This window comes from Lolium rigidum, chromosome 7 (genome assembly GCF_022539505.1).
Source record: "Lolium rigidum isolate FL_2022 chromosome 7, APGP_CSIRO_Lrig_0.1, whole genome shotgun sequence".
NCBI classification, from domain to species: Eukaryota; Viridiplantae; Streptophyta; class Magnoliopsida; order Poales; family Poaceae; genus Lolium; species Lolium rigidum.
In genome coordinates this window covers 232234238-232245086 of record NC_061514.1, presented here as the reverse complement: position 1 = coordinate 232245086, position 10849 = coordinate 232234238, and the positions used below count along the sequence as shown (strand labels likewise).

The window sequence follows — 10849 nt, the reverse complement described above, 5'->3', positions numbered from 1 at the left end:
GACTCCTTTGTCGGAAGCTCGTTCGGAACAAACAAAGAAGTTAAGCGTGATGGGTTGGGAGCATTTTTAGGATGGATAACATAGTGGGAAGTTTGACTATTAATAAGTAATTTAGCCTAATATTAAGCATGTTTAAAGAGATTAAATTGTCAAACAATTAAAAAATGATTTCTTTTTGAAAACAATGACCTTCCACGGGCTAACGGCCGCCAGGCCTCTATCGGGCCCACCTGAGGGTTGTGCCGGGATGGCGATGAACCGGCTTACCGGCACCCCACCATCGACAGTTCCTTGCAGTACTCCCCTGAACTTGGTGGGCCAAAATGTACGTACATCTCCCAGTCTCCCACCCACATGGCAGCCACCTAGGCCAGAAGGATGGGACTCTCAAGGGAGGAGGGGGGGGGGGGGGGGGGGGGGCATTCCAAAGTTTTAATTTTCTTGGCACCATCCAATGATCCAAAGCCACCTCTTTACAAAGTTTCCGCGTTGTGGAATCATTTAGGAATTTAAGATAGTACTACATGACATCTCAATGCTCGTGTATTTTCTATTATACGTTTTGAAAAATGCTGCAATAATCCGAAGAAGCCGGCAGCTGGGACGTGTACAGTACTCTATACTGTACGTACTTGATATCCACACAGTGCCGCACATGTATTATACGGCGGTATGCTACGTACGTAGCAGAACAGAAGCAACGCACATCATCCAATCCAACCAAAAGTTAGAAGAGTCGGCGAGGACGACACTCCACACTCCACATGATATGGATGGATCCACCAACCGAAGCGCACCAGAAAGCAAACGCTCACACACTAGTTAGCTAGCATACCTATGTGTGTGTAAGCTACACCTAGGTAGGTCGTACAAGTCTTAGCTCTAGCTCACATGGTCGATCGAGCAGCATCGATGGATTCGATCGGCGCCGTTGTCCCAATGCAAGCAAAGCAACGCGAAGGTGCGAAGGGCTAGGCGAGCTAAGTCGTTGGTGGCTGGGCGGGGCCGGAGGAACGTGGCGAGCACGATGACGGCCGCTGGAGCGCGCCGTCGGTGGCAATGGCATGCGCATCATGTCATGTGCGCACCGATGGAATCATTGGCAGGGGGAATGTTTGTCACGCAAGCAACCGGCCGGTCGCGTTCGGTCGGTGCAGTGCAGACCTGCTTGCTTGCTTGCGCACAGTAGCTCCTCGATCGGTTTCTTTGAGCTTAATTTCGTCTATCTCAGCACATGAGTCGGTCAAGAATGAATGTGCATGCATGCAAGCGCGCCGGTGCACCGCACGTCCCTAGCTCGGCACACCGGCGCGGCGACTGGATAGGACGTCGGCGCAAGGGCCTCGAGTCGGTGCTTAATTCGACCGATCGATGTATACATAGTGCTCCAATCCATCTTTGATGGACCATTGGACCATGCATGCGCATATCACGCCCCGGCCGGAGGAGCTACTGGGGACAGCGGAACATGCGGATGGCCTGGGCGTGTGGAGTCGAGGGGGGATCTCTTTGGATAAGCGGACATCCATCCATCCCAGGGTCAACCTCCCGCTCCACCTAGCTAGGGATCACCACAAGGTGCCCGTCTTTGCAGCAGGTCACGCTCATGGATGGACAGTGATTAAGGGCATCGTCTTTCCTATTCCGATGGAATGTGATTAAGGTCATGTCCAGCGAAGGCGATCCATTCTGTTCTAATCTTTACATTGAGCAATTGTTGGATGTTGCTCAAGGACATCAAGAAGTGGGAAACAAGCTATGCCCTTTGGAGGAAACTGAGAACGCGAAGAAGAACGGAAATGGAAATTCGTCAAACGGACGGTACGATTAACCTTGAATACGATGTGCAAAGCCAATCAAACCTTAGAAGTGAAACCAATCAAACCTTATGACCACCCCTAGATAGGTGGACCCTACACCGATCGTTTTACTTGTATGGAAATTGAAACCTTCCTAAGAATGTGCAAATAGCCAAATGCACCATTAGTTGGACATGTTCACAATTTTTTTCACAAGAACTTGCTCGACTTAAGCACAAACCTCTGATGCTATATATCCAAAAGACTAATTCCCGACTACTCCTCGAGCTCTGGCATGACCTTTTTTTTCACAAACTCAATCCTAAGTTTCAACATCGTCCTTATGGATGCTCATTCATGTCTAATTTTCTCTCTCTACTATCTACAATAACCGAGAGCGCATCTCGCAACTTCGATTCGTGCCGAGGCCCTCTCTAGCTGCGTTGTAGTCTAGAAGTGCCTGAGACGAGACGCCAACATCCATAGTGTATATACTAGGTGTAGGCCTTTGTTCTCCGTGGCGATTGGGGAGTAGGGCACTAGATCTTGGCAACCAGATCTGGTGCAACATGTGTTCATCTTTTTCGCCGCGTTGCTCTAGTTTGAGCTGGGGCAGGTTGAGGAGTTGACCCTGGGAATCTTCGTCATTGAGGCTCTGATCAAGTGCTCATCTGCCCCGGTGCCTTGCGGCGGTGCTGGGTGGGGGTCCTCGAGCTCCTCTGATGTGCCCCCGAGGTGGGAGGATGCAGAGGAGGTGGTCGAGGCGAGCTTCTTCAATAACCTCCTCCGTCTCTAGCGATGCAGTCATCTTTCTAGCCCCTTCTTCTTGGCCAGCCTTTGTGGCGAGGGAGAGGAGGGGAGAAGGTTGGTGACTGCTTCTCCTACGAGATGGAGTTGGGAGGCTTCAAAATCTACACTTCTTGCAGTGATTTCCCACCTATGACGCCATCTGGCCGTTGGTATCTTTGGCCATGAGGTTGGCCTCGTTGCGCTCGATGTGTTTCTCAAGTTTTATCTTCCTCCACTGTAGGATCTTCACCAGCCTCGGTACAACGTTCATTGGCCGTGCTGCCCCATGTGGCCATGTCCCCAGCGGTGACAAAGGCAGCTTTACTTGGAGGCTTCTCATCGGCGGCGAACTTAGGGTCGATCTGTTCTCCGATCTATTGTAGGGTGTTTTCTGTCAAAGTGAGGACAAACTTGTTATTTTCTTATATCCTGGGTCCTTTGTGTAGTTGTACACCCTTCTCGTATTAATGCAGATTCATCCAGGCCCTTCAGGGCCTTATCTTCCAATCTAGTCTAGTTGGAAAAAATGACCTAGCTCAAACCGGTTTGACCAGCCAAACTGTATTTGACCACCCCTGGATACTAGATAGGTGGATCTTATACCGATTGAAGTTTCAACCTTTCTAAGAATGTGCAAATAGCCAAAGGCACAATTATTTTGACATGCTTGCAATCATTTTCACAAGAACTAGCTCGACTTGAGCACAAACCTCTAATGTTATTGATGCCCTGACTACTCCTGGAGCTCTGGTATGGCCATTGTACAAGTAGCTAGCTCATCGAGTACACATAATGAGATCTACTACAATCCTGAATCAGTAATTACATTACAGTTGAGAGATACAGTCGGCTCTACGTAGACGCTGGAACATGCTCCCTGCTCTCGATCAGCCGGAGATCGACGTCAGTGTGTACGCCGCAGTCGCAATTCAGAATTCAGATAACTCGACCGGGTACCCTGTCGAGGCTGATCCACACGATCAACATAATTGACCATCATTACATATTCCGAATAATCAGAGCTGGCACGCGTCAGGGAACAGTATGAAAGCGATCGATCCATGCCTCCATGGTCATCAAACAAGAACACACCTCACATGCATGCAGGCATGGAAAGCATATGTGCAAACACAAGACGCTCAATTTCAGGCAATAATCTCGACAAGCTTGTGCTCCAACAATCAACATAAGGCGACGGAAAGCACACATTTTTCTACTCTGATGGGGCTCCTATTCTAGAGAACAAAGCATATACTAAGTCCATTCTGACTTAGTCAACATTTATCTCCTTGAAACAGGCTTTCGTATCTCTTTATAAATAAAGCCACACAACAACCGAACCGATATAAACTGATGAGAAGATCCCCTTACAAAGCAGAATAAAGATCAACAACAAAAAAAACAAGAAGAACAAGCTTGTCACCGGTAGCAGACATGACTGAGGGGAACCGGACGTCAACGACAACATTCCTAGGAAGGTGACGATGCAGCGCGCCCCCATCATTGAGACCGAACGCTCAAGGGTTTTCACTTGGAGCCATATTGTGGGGAAGGTACCCACAATGGCGTCCCCAATAGGGTTACGACACCCCTGAATGCATTGATCTCTAGCAAGGGCAGACACAGAAAGAATTCTGAGCGGGGGCAAAACATTTGACTGGGGGCACATAAAGCATAGATTCACACAATTTAAACATTTTTCACCCAAGTACGAACAAATTCTAAAGGATTTGAAAAAGTTGAGTGGGGGCCTATGCCCCCACTCACCTATACATGGGTCCGCCCCTGATCTCTAGCCGCGTACAACCAATCGAAGGGGAACAACCCTCCATTGCGAGAAGCGATCGCCGACCGAACGCAAGGGCCCGTCAGGCTTGACCGCAACGCTGCAACACCATGGTCGTCCCTGCATCTCACTGCAGAACCCAGATCACCTTGTATCGCGCCACCCCTGCCAAGCCCTACCGCTTGAGCCTGCCCGGAACTGCGGCATAGCCGATCTGGATTGGGCCGCCACCACCTTCCTAGACCCCACCGCCGCGAAGCGCACCACTCTGTCATCCAACACGCACGATGCTACCGCCTCAGCGCGTCGGCTAGGTCCCCGCCCCCCCCCCCCCACCCGTCGCTCGAGGGAGCAACGTGGGAGAGGATGTGTTTTTTCTAGCCTACATTTATCTGAGTATATATTTCTTTATGAGGTTTCAAAGGGGCTCTCAGCTCAGGCAACTTCAAATTAAGCCAGGCACTTGTGCATGTGATGGCCACGAGGCCCTTGGGAAGGAGGAAAGATTGTTGATTAATCCGCGGAAATGTTGGACTTGGCCTCGTATAGTCCATACATTCATACATACTGCTACAAGTCACACTCACTATAGAGATTTTTCTATAATCTGCAAGTGGAGCCGCGCATTTGTTAGAGTATTGGATCTAGTTTCCACTTGGATTTAGTTGATCTTGTGCTGTATTGCTCCTCCGATAGGCCACGTACGTAACGACGACGCACATCTCCATGTGGGATGTCTCTTGCGTATCCTCGAGTGCAACATACATATTGGGTATTCATTGCGAGATGGACCTGTAAATGGGTGTGTGGCTGGCCTGCCGTACACCCCCAAATGCAGAGTGGTTGTTGCAACTCGCTGACGTCCACCACAAGGAACACATACGTACGTACGTGAGATTCCATGAATTATTATATAAGTGTACCCGCTGTGGCGCCAGAGTGTCTTTCTGAGGAGGGAATGCATTTTTTTAGAGAAAAAAAAACAATTGTTCACCTATTTATCATGTGCATTTGGCACCCAGGAGCTTCGCCGATGATGGTACTGTAATTTGAACTACACTCTTGTGTTGTATCAACACCGTCCCATAAGATGTACTGTATTAGATACTTAAGTTTTTTGGAGAGATCGGTACTACCCGATCGAAGGGGTAGCCTCCCTGTTATATTTATATGGTGTACAATGGTATAAAATACAAGGATCTAACTAATACAGTTAGTTTAGAAGGCTACAATATATTGTCTAATATTTTCCCTCAATTCTAACCCCGTCATGTAGTGTTCAGTAGGTTAAGATTGGGCCAGCAAATCTCAAATGCGGGTAACTGCAATGGGTTAGTGAAGATATATACATGCTCGTCTTCATAGACGATAAACTTGATTTGAAATAGCTTTTGTGCAACACGTCCACTCACAAAGTGATAATCAACCTCTATGATTTTTGCAGCAGGGAGCTTCACGAATTGTGGTGTTATTCCGAACAAAACTTTTGTGTAGCATCACTTCATCCCATAATATAAGATGTGGGTATATTGGTTATAATAACTAATACTCCCTACTATCCATGATGCGTGTCGAGATTTTAGTTCAAATTTGAACTAAACCCCGACGGAGGGAGCAACATCTTATGTATCTAATATAAGTGTTAAACTGCCGTTTCTGCCAATATATGTGATGTTTTTTTGTGTGGATTCTAATATACTACTATGTGATGTTGTCTGCTCTGCGTTTGACTTGATTGTTTTGCATGAATTACGCAATTAGCTAGTGAGCAATTCACGTACCGGGCCCAAGAGCGACAAGCGTAGTCCTAACATGGTATCCATGTGCTTTGAGGCCACACACACTCACACTCTAAAAGCTAGCTACTCCTTCCGGTGATGCCGACACTCGCTATTCCCTGGCCCGTATGCATGATGATTGATCGACGAGCAAAAGAATTACTGCGCTCTCGAGAAGCCGTGTTTTCAATTATTGCAGCAGCGCTGTCCCTCTGTTCACCTATTCCACATGCAAGCGTGCAGAACACATCAGAATGGGTAGCTTCAGCTCACCCACATTTGGAAGCAGAAAAGAACAGAGTAATTACACAATTTATAGTACAACAAATTAATATCGCGAAGTGGCGATGCATTTGCAAGATCTCGGCATTATGATACCTTTTGATGGCATCCAGTGGCACTCCTCAATCTAGTGCATTGTGTTGTCTCCTGCTGATGGTGGTCGTGGCCTCATGGTGTTGTTCAAGTTTTTTGCCGCCCCTTATTCTTTTTGTGCTATAACAAACTTATGTATCCAGACCTATGTCAACCCACAAGAATGGACATGATCATGGTCTTGTAATGCTCTTTTGGTGCGATATATTCAGGTGCGGATTCTCTCCCCACGGTGAAAGCTTAAAAAAAGTAGCATCTCGAAGTTATGTGGTGCACCTCTACTCAAGGAAATGCAAGTACATTAAAGGTGGTAGAACAGCTAGCTAAGTTATGTGACTTAGGAGTACTACGCTTAGCACTGAAGATCTACCTGGTCGTAACTAGCTTGCCATTCTTAACTCTTACTCCTACTACAGCTAGGTAGCCTTGTCGGTTGAAGAAGAAAGAATAGTGGCCCTGCGGTACAAACTTACAAGCTACTTTGGCTCTAGGCACTTGGAACTTGCCAAGGCAGCATCGCCAGCCAGCAGGTGAGAACAGAAAAGGTGTGCGGTGGGTACATACATGGGGGCTTCCCTTGCTCAACTTCCATCGACCTCCCATTTGCATTTCTCATTTACTCATACAGCTTCACTGCCCAACCCCCTGTTGCGATTGGCCCCCATCCGATCCATCACTTTCTCTGCCTTCTATATATATTCTCACTTGGAGGACATACACTCTCAGAGCAGCTCGCTTAGCTACCAAGTGTACTCTCGATCTCCTCCCCGGCCCTCTCTCAGAGAGAGCATCTAGCTAGCTTAGCTTAGCGGAGCAACAATGGCGTTGCTGCCGGCCCTGGCGCTGCTGGTCCTGGCAATGGCGGCGTCCACCTCCGACGCGCAGCCTTCTCCCGGCTTCTACCCGAGCTCGAGGTTCAGGCCGGTGGCGTTCAACCGCCCGTACAGCAACAAGTGGGGCCCGCAGCACCAGACGCTCTCCGGCGACCACTCCGCCCTCACCATCTGGCTCGACAGGACCTCAGGTACGTGCAGTTAGTCACTGTATTTTTCTTTGAAATTATCTAGTTAGGTGCATGCATGCATATTTTGGCACTATTTTTTGCTGACAGTGTCACCGACACACGTACTACGTGTCACTGCTCGGACTTGTGTTCTAGCGAAAGGGACATCACTAGCGCCACGTTGAATCGTCGGCGTGTGCAGTTATATTCGAAACAACAGTGCGTATAGGGCCCACGAGTCAGAAAATGTTCTTGATTAGTAGTGGAAGATATAGTAATAAATTATCTCGTTTCAACCTCTGCATTTGCTCCTAATTGATTAGACTAGTACTATTACTCGATCGTGTGAATTTATATCCATTAATTCCGTCATGGTTAATCATGTGTGGTGACGCGCACAGGGAGTGGGTTCAAGTCGAAGCATGCATACCGGAATGGCTACTTCTCCACCCGCATTAAGCTCCCCGCCGGCTACACCGCCGGCACCAACACGGCCTTCTACGTAAGCACCACTACAAGAATGTGTACATTATTCACCAAAGTACACTTAAATCTGGCAATGCCTTCGTGTTTGACACTAATTTGAACTGTATCGTCCATCTATGTAGCTGTCAAACAACGAGGCGCACCCGGGCTTCCACGACGAGATCGACATGGAGTTCCTGGGCACCATCCCGGGGGAGCCCTACACGCTGCAGACCAACGTGTACGTGCGCGGCAGCGGCGACGGCCGGATCGTGGGCCGGGAGATGCGGTTCCACCTCTGGTTCGACCCCACGGCGGGCTTCCACACCTACGCCATCCTCTGGAACCCGGACGCCATCACCTTCTTCGTCGACGACGTGCCCGTGCGCCGCTACGAGCGCAAGACGGAGCTCACCTTCCCGGACCGCCCCATGTGGGTCTACGGCTCCATCTGGGACGCCTCCGACTGGGCCACCGACGACGGCAGGCACCGCGCCGACTACCGCTACCAGCCTTTCGTGGCGCACTTCGACCGCTTCGTCGTCGCCGGCTGCGGGGCGACGGCGCCGTCCTCGTGCCGTCCGGTGAAGGCGTCCCCCGCCGGCGCGGGGCTCACGAGGCAGCAATACACAGCGATGCGGTGGGCGCAGCAGCGCCACATGGTCTACTACTACTGCCAGGACTTCCGGCGGGACCGCTCGCTCACGCCCGAGTGCTAGCTACCTCGCTCATCACTCATCAGTGCCGGGCCGCCCGTGAATGGTGGTTGCTGTCGTCTATGCACCGCATCATACTTCATACGAGTGTGTGTGGCTGCCCTACCGCTGCTGCCTGCTGCTTGTCTAGCTAGGCCGGTGGTTGAGGCGTGTTGCTCCTTGGCATATTGCCAAAAAGGCTCTCGTGTCTTTCCATCTCTTGAGTTTTCCTTGTGTTTTCTCTAGCCACTTTTCGTTTCACATGCATATTGCCCCAAAGGGGCAAATTAAGGAGCATGATTCATGCATGCCCATTGTAATACAAGATTGTTCTCTAATACTCATATGTACTATGTCACTGTTTATGATTAATACACTTGTTGTATCTATGGTACTCCACTACAACCTCAGTTCGGAAAAGTTGACTCTAGACACGAAATGCGTCAAGCGGGCGTGTCTTGTTCTTCTTTATGTTTGCTTGTTGTTCCTTTTTGCGATGACTCAACATATCACTGCATGTTATAGTATACAAGTACTTGATATGATACTTATGAAGAGGTTTCTTCACAAATATCACATCCCTTGGAGTGGTACAACAGAAACATTGCAGGTGTTAAACATCACACATTATTATTACATACTTCCTCCGTCCACAAATAAGTGGACATCTAGCCCTAAACTTTGTCCACAAAAGAGTGTACTCCTATATTCTCAATGCATTTGAATTGCTTCTCTCTCATCGAACGGAAATCAAACTCAATAATATTGAGCATATGTTCTCCTTATTTTTTACAAGCACTTAGCTCATTGGAGGTGAACTAATTAAAGAGGGGAGATGCATCTTCCTAATGCATTTTTACTTCACTTCATAATGTATCTTGAAAACCCCGCACGTACACTTATTTGTGAACGGAGGGAGTACAAACCACATATTCACAAACATCTCGATATTCTCACAATCCCAATAAGAACACCACTAAGACTCAAACTTGGTTCAAAGTGCTTTTACAACTCATAAACTATTAAAGTAGACATACTGAGAGCTCAACAACTTATTTAGGCAAGCCACTACGTTGCTCGGCTCAACTATGCCTCCTGCATGACACTACTCCTCCGCCTCCACTTCTTCGGTCCGTAGACTATCCCATAGTCCACTCCTTTGACACCTCCGGACAAGTCTAGCTCCTCGTAGACCAAGTCGTATTCGCCTTCAGGTGCTCTGGTCCGGGCCTCCTCTTAGCTCTCACAGCCTAGCAAGGGTTTAGAAGGAAAGGTAAGTACATGGGTACTCAACAAGTTCAAAAGAAAAGGTGTTTGATGCACTAGCTACGACCATTGATCAGAAGATCTCAGGTCAATGCATGTCTTGCAAACATTTCTTCAAAAGATTTATTTTATTCCGAAAACTATGCCCGCCAGTTTTCACAGGTTTACCATAACTTCAGAGAGTTCCTTTCCTGCCGTGTTCGTATTTCCCTTTCCAGAACAGGGAGTGACAAGCCACAATTTGATACATTCTGCAGAGGTGCGTTACTTTTCCCATAAGAGAACTTATCCTTGTTGCCAACCGGGCGTACCTTCCGGAAAACACTCCTTGGTGTGAGGCCCAGTATAAGAACCAAGCTAGTCACTGCCTTCTCCGCGACCCTGCATACCCACCCTTTTATCCATACACATATCCCATGTAGACATCTCTCGTTCATACGGCTTTACCCCCGATATTCTATGGACAATCCATCATAGACGGTAGAGCGCCCTTCATCGACACAGATGGGGAGATTAAGTCCATCCCAAACTAATGAGGGCTCACCAACACACAACCAGGCTCTATCAAGTCCGTTGATATGCAGAAGGAAGAATATACAGCTGACTTCCCCAGAGCCATTATAAATCTTATGGTTAACGCGATATGTATGACGCTAGAATCACTAGACGTCATTCGTGATTAGTCCTAGATGTATAGAACCCTTGCAATGGAACCTCCACCATCAACACATACCATGGTTCCATTGCCCACCATATAGTCATATTCATAATTGGAAAAGTAACATTTCATTTTCAATGCAAGAGTGATAAGTATACATTGCTTTGCAAGTAAAATGATAGAAAGTAATCAACGTGGCATGAGCAAGGGGTGAACTTTCCTGGAGACTGCGAGA

At 48.2% G+C, this 10849-nt stretch overlaps 1 protein-coding gene across 1 annotated transcript; it reads left to right on the top strand.

Annotated features, from left to right (window-relative positions):
- Nucleotides 1-7265: 7265 nt before the first annotated feature.
- LOC124677482 (probable xyloglucan endotransglucosylase/hydrolase protein 32) lies at nt 7266-9043 on the top strand. Its single transcript, XM_047213468.1, has 3 exons — nt 7266-7551; nt 7932-8032; nt 8139-9043. Exons 1-3 carry the CDS (start codon nt 7347-7349, stop codon nt 8712-8714), a joined length of 882 nt encoding a protein of 293 aa, XP_047069424.1. The 5' UTR covers nt 7266-7346; the 3' UTR covers nt 8715-9043.
- Nucleotides 9044-10849: the final 1806 nt, after the last annotated feature.

Coding starts and splice junctions, on each gene's coding strand:
- LOC124677482 (XM_047213468.1), top strand. CDS start 7,347: ATGGCGTTGCTGCCGGCCCTGGCGCTGCTGGTCCTGGCAATGGCGGCG. Junction 7,552..7,931: donor CTGGCTCGACAGGACCTCAG/GTACGTGCAGTT, acceptor TGACGCGCACAG/GGAGTGGGTTCAAGTCGAAG. Junction 8,033..8,138: donor GCACCAACACGGCCTTCTAC/GTAAGCACCACT, acceptor CCATCTATGTAG/CTGTCAAACAACGAGGCGCA.